The sequence below is a fragment of the Pteropus medius genome, unplaced genomic scaffold (assembly GCF_902729225.1).
Source record: "Pteropus medius unplaced genomic scaffold, Ma_sr-lr_union100, whole genome shotgun sequence".
Lineage (NCBI taxonomy): Eukaryota > Metazoa > Chordata > Mammalia > Chiroptera > Pteropodidae > Pteropus > Pteropus medius.
In genome coordinates this window covers 9,550,001-9,563,403 of record NW_024342473.1, presented here as the reverse complement: position 1 = coordinate 9,563,403, position 13,403 = coordinate 9,550,001, and the positions used below count along the sequence as shown (strand labels likewise).

The following is a 13,403-nucleotide window of genomic DNA, read 5'->3' as shown; positions in this document are numbered from 1 at the left end:
TAAATTTCTGAGTAATCTCTATACTGTTTTCCATAGTGGCTGTACCAATTTACATTCCCACCACCAGTGTATGAATGTTTCTTTTTCTCCACATCTTCTCCAACACTTGTTATTTCTAGTCTTATTAATAATAGTCATTCTAGTGTGAGGTGTGGCATCTCATTGTGGTTTTGATTTGCATTTCCCTTATAGCTAGTGAAGTTGAACGTCTTTTCATATATATGTTGGCCATTTCATTTGTATGATTTCCTGGGAAAAATGTCTCTTGAGGTCCTCTGCTCATTTTTTAACTGGATTGTTTTTTTGTTGTTGAGTTGTATGAATTTTGTATATATTTTGGATATTATCTCCTTATCAAAGAGGCATCATTTGTAAATATCTTCTCTCTCTCAATCATTTGCCTTTTTGTTTTATGTTTCTTTTGCTGTGCAGAAGCTTTTTAGTTTTATGTAGTCCCATTCACTTATTTTTGCTTTTATTTCCCTTGGTCAAGTTCACAAAAGCCTCTCTAAAACCAAGGTCCATAAGTTTAGTACCTATGTCTTCTTCTATGTATTTTATTGTTTCAGGTCTTATATTTAAGTCTTAGTAATCCAAGTTGGGTTAATTTTTGTGTATGGTGTCAAACAGCAGTATAGCTTCATTCTTTTTTACGTGGCTTTCCAATTTTCCCACTATGATTTATTGAAAAGGCGTTCCTTTCTTCATTATATGTTTTTGGCCCTTTTGTTGAAAATTAGTTGCACATGTATGTGTGAGTTTATTTCTGGGCTCTCAATTCTGTTCCATTGATCTGTGTGTGTGTTTTTCTGCCATTACCATATTGTTTTGGTTACTGTAGCTTTATAGCATAATTTCAACTCAGGGAGTGTGATACCTTCCTCCTTTTTTTTTTTACTCTCAGGATTGCTTTGGCTATTTGGGGTCTTTCATGTTCCATACAAATTTGATTTTTTTGTTCTATTTCTTTGAAAAATGCCATTGGGATTTTGATGAGGATTGCATTAAATCTGTATATTGCTTTAGATAATTTGGCCTTTTTAATTATGTTGATTCTTCCAATTTGTGAACATGGACTATTTCTTTGTGTATTCAATTTCTCTTAATGTCTTGTAGTTTTCAGTGTATATGGCCTTCACTTCCTTTGTTGTTTATTCCTAGGTATTTTACCCTTTTTGTTGAAATTGCAAATGGAATTATTTTCTTCATTTCTTTTCCTGATATTTCATTATTAGTATACAGGTAAAAATCTTTTTTTTAAAGAGTATTTGTCTAGCTGGATTCTTTAGAGCTGACTTTCGAAGTTATAGAAGAAAAAGATGACCAAAGTTACCTGGATCCCCATCCTATTCACCCCACTCCTACCCAGTCTTCTAAAAGAGCAGCTCTGTCATTGTTTATATGACATTCTGCACAAACTTTTATTCCTAAAAAGTTCCACTGTTAAAATTTTAATAAACTACTATCTTAAAGTACTCAGCAAAAGACAAGAAAAAGCATGTCTTTTCAGACCACACATCTTTTTCATCATCTTCAAATGAATGACTATAAATCTTAGATATTGCATAGCAGAAAAAGATTTCATTCCAGTGTAACCCCCCATTTATCATTTTGTGTCTAATTTTCATCGTCACCATACTTATTACATTGGTATTACAATTCACATACTTTAAAAACCCACAAATCCTACATAAAAAATATTTTTGTTTTGCATATAAAGTTACTGTTTATGGTGTTAACCTGCTATTTGACTTTTGCAGTAGATAGAATTTCAAACCCAAAAAAGGTACTTACAGAAGGTTTAAACAGCTTTTTGTCAGAAAGAAAGGCTTCTCGAAAAACTTTTATGATCATATTTAGTTCCCGTAAATACTGTCTTTCTTCTGCAATTTCAGTTCTGACAAGATCATAGTAGTTTAATTCACCTGAAGAAGTAGGTTCATCTTCACAAAGAGAAACCAAACCTATGTCATCCTGATCAAACATGTCCATCAAAACCTGAGAAATAAATCAATAATGCATCAATTTATTTTCCTTACTTTTATAAAACTACCTCAAAAGTACTTGCAATTTATTAAAATATGAGAGTTGTATGTATTACAGGCAAATAAATATGAAAAAAAATTCGAAGTAAAAGAAATATAAAAAGTTGAAGGGAGAAATATATATTTCTGGAAATAAGATAAACCTAATAGAATAACTATTATATATGTGTGTGTGTGAGATACACATACATATACATATAATAGCCAAAAAGAGCATACCTTTTGAGAACAATTCGAGCCAAATTTTTCAGCCATTTACTTATCATTCATTACAGACGATTATTCTTTTAAAAGTCAGATTCTTTATATATAAAAGATAAAAGAATTCAGTGAAGCGTAATGTACATAAAATGCATACTACTACACCTGGCAAATAGTAGGCATTCAAAATTGTAGTTCTTTATCCTACAGTAAGGATCATTGTATGCATTTGGGTAGAGTTCAAAGGAGAAACAATAAAATGATACTATAGTAGAGGCACACTATGAATTAAAAGTGTGATACTTCTCTGATGTATATTTACTACATCGATAACTGCTATTAAATTCATTTGTTAAAACCAAGTATCCCATAGATGTTTAAATTGTTACAGCAACAATTTCCCCTTGCAAAAAATAGTAAAGACTGCTACTATGGACTTAAGTCAACCAACGGTCAAGAACTAGTTGTAAATCAAAAACAATAAGAAAAAGGTGACCACACTTTTTAGAATTAAAAATAATGAAGAAAAACTGGGACTACTTAATTATATCTTCAAAACTGACTGAACACTACTTTCTTAGAGTTCAGAAAAAGAAAAAAAAAAGGTATAACCCCAAAAAGGAAGCTCCAAAAAGTAAAACAAAGGCATGAGAGGAAATTCTGACAACACACTATGAGATAATCACTCATTTATTCACTCATTCTGAAATTGTTCTGATCTACTGATCACCAGAATTGGTGCCAGATATTGGTAAAATACAGCAATGAACAAAATAAACAGGAACCCTGCCCTCCTGACCTCACTGAATCTAACTCAAAAATATTTTTTAAATGTGATCCATTTTTTTCATTCTACTTCATGCTTTCAATTACTAAGTAATCACCATCTCTTATAATGATACGCAAGTCTTGCAATGTGACCTCCTTGCCACTGGTCTTCCTGCCATTGGTCTTCCCAACTCCATTTCCAAAAATTTGTTCCTAAAACCAAATCTGTGTCATACCATTTTTAAAAATGGTACTAGATTTCCTTGCCTTTAGCATAAAATCCTAATTTCACAGGGATAAAGGCCATTCACAATCTAACTCTAGTCCACTTCCCTAGCCTCATCTCCTGTGATACTCTGAAATCCCTCTCCTCCTCACTGCCCACTGCATACAACCCACTTTCCTGCCATTAAACATCATCACCCCCAATTCTCAGTCACTTTAGATCTTTGAAGAGACCACTGGGGCTGCACAGGGAATTAGTTGACGAAATCTGATTTTAAACATACATGCAGCAAAAGAATGAAAGGCACGACATAGAATAGTTTTGTCTTATCCACCAGACATATTTTGAAAGTAGTCTATACTTCCTTTCTCTAACTTCTTAACTCCCATTCTCTCCTCAAGCCCACTACTCTATTCAAACTACTCACTAATGCCTTCCTAAGTATCTTCTTGTTTTCTGCAGTTGTTGACACAGCTGATCATTCTTCTTAAAACTCTCTTCTCTTGGCTTCTGATACATCGTTCTGTCAGTGGGGCCTCCTCAACCACCTACCTTCTCTACCACAACTGCAGGATTCCATTTTGGGTACTACTTTGGTCACACAATATCAGAAGTCCTGAATTTAAAGGCTACAAGGGTCAGGGAGATAACATTGTGATATTAAGAAGCAGTGGGAATTGTGGCAAACTGGAAAGTATGTGCACCTGAAGAAGAAGGGCACTGTTCAATGTCAGCTATTTTGTGTCAGGATTTTGATTCTGAGTATAGGATCTAGATTTTTATGTGAAATTTTAAGATCTGTAAATATAGATGGTAAATAATTCAAAGTTTTAAGAAACAAACCTGGAGACCCTATTCTAGCAAGCCACCAGTCTGAAACATCTGCTATGCTTTCTCCTAAGTGAACTCATCTTAGATGATTTCCAATTACTATCTAAATGATAATGACTCCTTAAATGTTTATCTCTAGCCTCAGAAGCTCTCTGGACACTAGATAAGTGTTATGAAAGGCTTGCTAGTTTTATCTCCCTGTCTGACCAAACCTATACATGCATGCTCCACCTCAAAATCACTAACAACAACATCACCTACTTGGCCATCATAACTAGAAAACTTGTCATTCCCCTAGACTTACCACTTCTCCAACTTCTATATCAAATCAGCCCTCAAATTCTGTTAACTCTAATTCCAGTCTCTAAGGCACCAGAGCAGTGACACTCCAATAACAATAAGTTCATCTAGCGCCTAGATTTTGGTTTCTAAATACTATTCTCCACTAAAAGGATCCAGGATGTTTTAGAAAACAACTAATTCCAGGCTTGAGCAGCAGGTAAAGAACAAGTTGAGCCTAGTATATCTTTTGTCAAAATAGAGTGTTCAAAGAATGACAGGGACAGAGATGCAAACTTGAAGGAGCTCTCACTGGTCAACTCTGGGACAATCTGGGTATCAAACTAAATGATGAAGTAACTGATTACAGCCCAATGAATATTAAAATCTACAAGTCTATATTAAAATAAACAAATGAATAAATTTAAACTGTGATGAGGAACAAAATATTTACAGTCTTAAAATATTCCACAAAATATTTATTTGTAATTAAAAAAGGGAAAAAGAATATTTCGAAGTAGGGAAGCCTGGCAGGCAACCCCTTAATCAAGTGACCAAAGTAAACATCACCACTAATGGGAACATACTGAAATTGTGTGCTACGTGAGAAAATGCGATGAAAAGAACAAAGCATCTTGCCTATAATATTCCTGCCACAGATCAATAATCTGAATCTAATCAAGAGACAACATCAGGAAAAAACTAAAGTAAAGGGTATTTTAAACAATAATTGATGTAATACTTTAAAGTATAAAGGTTGTAAAAGTTAAGGGAAGAATGAAAAACTGTTTCAGACTGAAGAAAGAAAGAGTTATGACAACTAAATGCAATACACAATTCTGGACTGGATCATTTTGTTATAAAGGACATCATTGGGACAACTGTCAAAACCTAAATGGGGTGAGATTTGATGGTATAGTATATCAGCGTAAATTTCCTGGATTTTGACTGTCAAAATATATACACTGTGGTTATACAGAGAATGTTTTTGTTTGTAGGATACTAAACTATGTTGGCAACTTACTCTCAAGTGGTTCTGGGCATAGGCAATTTTACTAAAAGTCAGAGAAAAACAAAGTAGGAAAAAACATGTAATCATAATCTTTGAAGTCAAAATAGAAATAAAAAGAAATTTCTACTATGAAATTTAAGTGAAAACCATTTCTGAGACTATAGCATAGCACAGTGGCTCACAATTATATCTGCTCATCAGAATCACCTGGGATGCTTTCAAAAAACTTTGAAAATACTGAGGCTTGGTTGGAGGCCTAATCCAGGCTAAGTAAATCAGAATCTGTGGGGTAAGACACAGGCATCAGTAGTCTTTAAAAGCCTTATGGTAATTCTGATGTGCAGTCAAAGAAGAGAATCACTGACATGTGCCATGTCCTGGGCGGGGGTCATTCGCCCTCAGAGGTCTAGTTTAGGCATCTTCTTTGTGAAGTGTTCCTCATATCCCTTACACTAGAGCTGACCACTTTCTCCACTACACCTCTGACTTATTTAATAGTTTTAAATTACATTGTGCTGCAATTATTTGTTTACAATATTTTTACTTCCAACTAAAAGAAACTCCTCTAACACTGGGATTGCTGACTTGTTCACTGTTCTATCTTCAATGCTCAGGACAGTGACAGGCCCATAACAGGTACTCAAAAATGTTAATTTAAAAAGGAAGGGGAAAAAAAGGAAAAGTAGAAAGGGAAGAAGAGAAAAAATAAAGACTCAATTTCTTCGTCAGTAAACTATAGCCACAAAGGAAGATAAGTGTAACAAAAAATTATCAAAAGGAAATAACTTTAGCATGGCAAAGACTTTCTCTCTACCTGTTTCCCACTATTCTATGAAAACAAATACATTTTTCAAAATTATTTCTTACATTTAAAACTATCTAAATACTTTGGATATATTCTCTTTCTAAAAATATAAAATTCAGACTACTTTTCTTAAACTGGTTTGAGGCTTTGGATGTTTTTTCCTGTACGTAAAGATTCTTGATGGAAAAAAAAGATTTCCATCCTGTCATATGCTGGGGAAAAAAAACCCTAGAAATATTATAATCTGTAAAGCCAACATTTTTCTGTCTTCCAAATCCTGGAATTAAAAAAATTACTAATATAATCATGTGTAAAAAAGAGAGAGAGAGAGACGTGATATACAGCCACTATTATTCAAGTTAAGTTTAAATACCTTTTAACACTTACCTTATCTGCACACATTGACACTTTAATGTCCTGCTGAGATATTTCATAATGTCGAATATTAAAAACATAATTACCAGCCAATTTCAAAATATCAGCTGAGATATACTCTAGTACAGCCACAATATATAAAGACACATGGTAGTCCACTTTGTACCCTAAAACTTCCTGTGGAAAAAAAAAATAGTTCTAAAAAAATATAAGTACCAGTTAAACACTTAAAAATTCCATTTAACATTCTTACTTATGAAGAACTTTCAATAAACTGAATGTCTAAACTCAGGTACTACAGGATATAAAATGAGATGTTAGTCCCAGTATCAAAGGTTTTTTAAAAAAAGAGACATCTAATCTAAAAAAATCTGCCTTTAGTATCAGATAAGAAGAGAGAGTTAATTCTAATATAGAAATCTTGGGCTGGACCTCAATGAAAACCCCTTAAATTGATACATTATCCAAAACTCATTTGAGAATTATTAGCTATCTTCAAATACCCTGCTTTAACCAATATCCCCAAATTATAATGGTTTCTATTCAGAGGATGTGTGCATGGTGGGGGGGGCGGGAGAACTTGAAATTGCTACCAACGTGTATTTGAATCCACGTACACCAAGTATTTTCTATAGACTAAATAATATTCCCTAGTCTACTTTCCAATATATAAAAAAAAATCTGTGATAAATACAGATCAATTTAAAAACAGTTCTGTACTCACGGTAACTTTTGACATTATGTCTTTTCTTAATCAAGAAAAGGATGAAAATCAGTAAAGGATAGTAGTCATCAAAAGATGCCACAAAGATGCATTAGTATCATTAACTTTTACTACTACTTGAAAGGCAATCTGATTTTATCAAAATACATTTAGTTTTATTTTGTATTCATATCAAGAAATATACACATAAGTATATACACACATGCAAGTACACATATACAGTGACATAGAACATGCTATATACAAATACTATACATATGCACCAATATAATATAAAGTATTGTTTGTTATAAATAACTTTCCCAATTTTTTTTTAATTACCTTCAGTGAAGGATGGATTTTGTCCACAGGCAGCAAGAGAGGATTTCTTCGTTTTCGTTTCTCTATGGCAGACTGTGCATCAGCAATAGCCCATTTATCAATTGGATGAGGAAAGGTTTTTTGAACTCGTTCCTGTTCAAATCATAGCAGTAGTATTGTTAATAGAAGTGCTCATAAATAGAAAATTCATACGAAATTAAACTTTATCACCTTCTTAATGCTAGTGAATAACAGTAACCTAATGTTTTGATTTCTGTAATAAGTAAAAAAAAAAAAATTGACAGGACTGTCAAGATTTTTCTACATAATTCCCATGGGTAAAGAAAAAAGGTGAAATTTTAAACAGAAAGCTTTAAGTGTAAGTATAATTAAAATGGAACTGAAAAAAGAAAAATAATAGGAAAGATTAAAGCTAGCACGAAATAACTCTATCGGTAACAGGGTTTAAATTGTTTACCCAGCAGAGGTGATTAACTCATTATTAACAATTATTTTGCAGTCACTTTCCCTTTTGCTAATCTTAGAGCTTCAAATATAGAAAAGTTTTTAAAAGATATCATGTATCCCTTAGAGGATCAAGTGGGTGGTAGAGCTTAGAATGGCCTAAGGAAATACAACTCTTGGCAAAAAAAAAAAAAATCCAAGCCTTTTAGGTTACTATTACTGTTCATCTTATCTTAAATTTAACCAGTGATTGGTATCAATAATGAGAAGTAATGATAATGGAATCAAACCCCAATTCAGCAGAATTTCCTATTTTTTTAATTATAATCTCAGCTTTTAGCATACTTAGCTATTAAAAAATGTTTTTATTATATTTATTTAATGTCCAATTCTTACAGCAGAAAATAGAGAAACAAATGCTTTAATTCCAGAGCCCCTGAAAATCTTAATAGCTCAATTACTCCAAGTTAAGATTTTTTTCACATTGGAAGTTGTTATATGATAGAAACAATCTTCAAAAGAAAGGTGATATAAACAGCAGAGTGCAAAAGTAATTTCTGAAAGCTATACTGACAGATATTTCTAAAAATCTAAAAATATTCCCACATAACCATGCCAAAACAAGTATTTTAGCACTACATCATTCATGACCTTTTAGAGGTATATCACACACATATTGATTACCATATATATAGTAATCAGTGAGTCAAAACCCTTAAGATTTATACTAGTCCTTTACTGAGGTAATATTTATCTGCAGTAAAATGTACAGATCTAAAATGTACAATTAAATGAGTTTGGAAAAACATTCACGTGTAACCATCACCCTAATCAAAATATAGAGCATTTCTATTATCTCGGTCTCCATCCATCATAGGTAGGCAGCCAGCCACTCACCATTCTGATTTCTATCACCATTAATTTTAGTATCATACAATATATACCCTCTGGGGTCTGGTTTTTTCCTGCTCTCTATAATGTCTGTGCATTGTAGCTATGTTACTGCACATATCAATAGTTCTTTTATTTTATTACTGAGTAGTATTTCATTTTATGAATCTACCACAATTTGTTTACCCATCTTCTTGCTGATGAAAATTTGAGTTGTTTCAATTTTTGGCTATTATGAATAAAACTGTTTGGATATTTATGTATAAGCCTTTTTGTAAACATTTATTTTCATTTCTCTAGGGTTAAATACCTAGGAGTAAAATTGCTGGGTCACAGGCTAGATATATATTTAACTTTATAAGACACTGCCAAACAATTTCCCAAAGAGGTTATACAATTTTACACTCCCATAGCTAATGTAAAGAGTTCTAACTACTCTACATCTCATCAACATGCCATGTTATCTGTCTTTAATTTTACCCCTTTGAGTGGGTGTGAAATGGTATCTCACTGTGGTTTTAATTTCTATTTCTCTGATGACTTACGAGCTTAAGTACCTTTTCATGTATTTATTGGCCATAACAGATCTTCTTTTATCAAGTCTCTGTTCAAAGCTTTTGCCCATTTCTGTAAGCAGCGTGTCTTTTTATTACTGATTTGTAGTTTTTTTTTAATATATTCTGGATATAAACCCTTTGTAGAGAAACATATTACACTTTCTCCTAGTCTCAGACTTACATCTTTTTTTTCCTTCATTGATATTATTCTTTAATACTTACTGTATTTGAGTCCTCGTAAAAAAAAAAAATTGCTTAACCCCAGGTTAAAAAGATATTCTCCTGTATTTTCTTCTAGAAACTTTATAGTTTCAGCTTTTATGTTTAAGACCACAATCCACCTTGAATTAATTTTTGTGAGATAGGTTTAAGGTTTTATGCCCCATAAATTTATCCAGTTCTAGCATTTTTTTGTTGTTGTTGAAAAACTTTCCTTTCCCCATTGAACTGCCTTGATCTTTGTCGAAAATGAATTTACTGTATATTTCACATATGATTTCAATGGTTTTAGTTTCTATAACAATTTAGAATGATATATATTTAGATTCAAAAACTAACTTACATAGTGTTGCAATAACTTTTTGAAATAATAAAATAGTTTTTACCTCCACATCTTGAACAGTCCTTGGTTGGGCCATGCATAATTTATTAAGCAGCTGAAAAATCAGCTCTTCAATATAATACAGAGATTCTTCATTAGCTGAGAGACTGGGATGTACTTGCTCCTGAACCTTTAAAAATAAAGTTTTCAGTAAACGTACAGGCAAAATAGTATTTACTGAACAAAAATCAGAGAATCTTACATATAATAATATTCTTCTGAACAGTTACTCAAATACATACATAAAACACAGAAAATGAAAAAAAAAAGCCCCTGTATTTGTCGGTCTCTGTAAACTTTTTTTTAACTCGCAGAGCTGTGGTCCTTAAACTTTTCTGGATCCTATGAAAACCTATCGGCCTCTCTCCTCGCCACCAAAAAAGCACATACACATAAAATAGTCTATATAATTTCAGAGGAATGACATATACCCAGAAGTTAACTAATATATCTGCTAAAAGTCTATGAATACTAGGTCATGCATCCCAGCAATAGAGGTATCTCTGAATAACCAAACTACAAATTATAGAGCTGCTCTACGAAGTAGATGCTAGTCAGCTATCTTTTATATGCTCTTGATTATCACCATGTAGCTGTGAAGCCTTTTTGCTGTTAAATTCTTTAAAGTCAGGACCTAATAATATGTCCCCCCTGAAAAAATAATCCAGTAAAACTGGATATGAGGAATGATACTGTAAACAATAGTACCTACCATACAACAAGTGCCATGTAAATATTTGCTTAAAGAATGACTGAGAGAAGCACATACTATTACAACTTTTCATGCCATTGTATTGGAAGGATATAAGTGCCACTGACAAAAAAAGTAATGGAAAATTTAAATAGTCTTATAGTTACTCTGAAAAACTGATTCAGTAATTAAAAACTCTCCCACAAAGAAAACAGCATGAAGTTGACCACTTCGTCTAAATTCTCAATATTCAGCCTAAATTAACTATAGCCTCTTGTATTTTGTAAAGCCATAAGATCTTTAGTGATGTCCCTTCTTTCATTACCAATATTAGTTATTTGTAACTAATATTCTTTTTCTTGATAAGTCTCTCAAAGGTTTATCAATTTTATTAATCTCTTCAAGAACCAATTTTGGCTTTGTTGATCCTATTTCATGTTTGTTGTATATTTCATTTATATTGGCTTCATGTTCATTTTTTCTTCTCTTTTTTACTTAGTTCTTTTTTCTAATTTCATGAGAGGTATACCTGGTTATTATTTCTCAATCTCTCTTCTTCTGTAATATGTATATTTTCTCTAAGAACTATTTTTGTAAACACCCACAGATTTTGATAGGGAATATTTTTGTAATCACCCATTTCAAATAGCTTCTAATTTCCACTGCAGTTTTTTCTTTGACCTTTAGAATTTTTTCTTAATTTCTAAATATGTGGGATTTTTAAAGTTATCATTTTTATTGATTTCTAGAATAATCACATTGTGATCAGAAAACATACATTCTATGATTTCCATTTTTTGAAATTTGTTAAGACTTGCTTTTATAGTTCATGATATGGGCCTAGATGGCTTCACTGACAAACTCATCAAACACATAAGGAAGAAATGCAACAATCTTAAGCAAACTTCTCCAGAAAACAGAAAAATAACAAGACAGACATCCCAATTTATTTTGAGGCTAGCCTTGATATAAAAACTCAAAAAGAAAGATGGAAATTAAAGGCCATTATAAATTATACAATATGACTAAGTTGGGTTTAACCCAGGAATGTAAACTTGGTTTAATGTTGGAAAATCAAGCAAACTAATTCACATGCTGACAGATTAAATGAGAAAAATAACGTGATCATCTCAATAGATGTTTTTAAAAGGCATCTAAAATTTCAACATTCATTCATAATAAAATCTCTTAATTGACTTCCTTAATTTGATAAAGTATATCGACAAAAATGCTACAATAAACATCATAGTTAATGGCGAAACACTGAAAACTTTCCTTCTGAGATCAGGAAAATGGCAAGGATGATTTTATCGTTTCTATTCCACATTGTAGTCGAGGTCCTAGCTAGTGCAGTACAGCAAGAAAAAGAAATAAAATTATAAGAATTAGAAAAGAAAAAACAAATTTGTACATGATTTGATTCCCCATTGTGATAGTTAATTTCATGTGTCAACTTCTGGGCCACAGGGTGCCTAGATATATGGTTAAACATTATTTCTCAGTGTATGAGGCTGTTTTTGGATGAGATTTGAATTGGTAGACAGTAAAACAGATTGCTCTCCCCAATGCAGGTGGACCTCAATCCATTGAAGGTCTAAAGAGAATAAAAGGCTGACTAAGAAAGAATTCTTTCTCTCTGCCTGTCTTTTTCTCCTACCTTTGGACTAGGACTTGGACCAGAACTATAATCATAGCTCTTCTAGGTCTCCAGCTTACTGACTGCAGAAATCTGGGATTTCTCCACCTCTACGAGTATGAGTGTGTGAGTGTGTGTAAGTGTGTGTGTGTGTTTTTGTTTCTCTGGAGACCCCAGACTGATATATCCATGAAGGAAAATCAAAATATTATACAGATAAACTTTTTGAATTCATAAAAATTTTATTCTGTATAATAGCAACAAAGTTAGAAAATAAAATGTAAAAATATCATTTACAACAGAATAAAAAATATGTCATGTATCTTGAAATAAATCTTACAAAGTACAAGATGCCTAGGGAGAAAACTACAGACTCTGAGAAAAATTAAGACCTAAGTAAATGAAATATAATAGCATGTTCATGAATTATCAGACTTAATATTATAAGTATATTGATTCTCAAACTGATCCATGGAGTTAATAAAATCACAATCAAAACCAAAGAGGTTGTTCTACTGAAATTGACAAGATAATTTCAAAACCTATATGGAAATGCAAAAGGTTAAGAAAATCAGTCACATACTCTTAAACAAGTATAAATACTTCTTCCAATTGTTATTGAAATTTATAAATTGGGATTTATAAATTGATTTATAAATTATTATTGGGATTTACAAAGCTACAGTAATTAAGAATGTGATACTGGTATACTGACAGACAAACAGATGAATGGAAAAGAAGAGCTAATACAGAAATAAATCCACAGATTAAAAGGTGGCACTGTGGAGAATGGGGTGGGGGAATGGGAAGTGTTATGAGCAGGCAGGGGAAGTGAATGAATAATGAACTGGATACTCATATGGAGAAGAATGAAACTCAACTCCTATCCACACTTTAAACAAAAAATCAATTCTAGTTGAATTTATTTTTTCTGTAGTTGAATTTTACACCTATTAAATTGACCTAAAAAGTTTTGATCATATAAAACAATATCTT

General features: G+C 32.2%; 1 protein-coding gene across 1 annotated transcript in view; it reads right to left on the bottom strand.

Moving 5' to 3' along the window:
• Window positions 1-13,403, bottom strand: part of SOS2 (SOS Ras/Rho guanine nucleotide exchange factor 2) — a 73,710-nt gene that overhangs the window by 46,611 nt on the left and 13,696 nt on the right. Inside the window, exons 2-5 of the mRNA XM_039865169.1 lie at window positions 10,085-10,210; window positions 7,588-7,719; window positions 6,555-6,719; window positions 1,795-1,998 (exon numbers count right to left, since the gene is read on the bottom strand). Coding sequence (XP_039721103.1) covers window positions 1,795-1,998; window positions 6,555-6,719; window positions 7,588-7,719; window positions 10,085-10,210 — 627 coding nt within the window. The remainder of the gene's footprint in view (window positions 1-1,794; window positions 1,999-6,554; window positions 6,720-7,587; window positions 7,720-10,084; window positions 10,211-13,403) is intronic.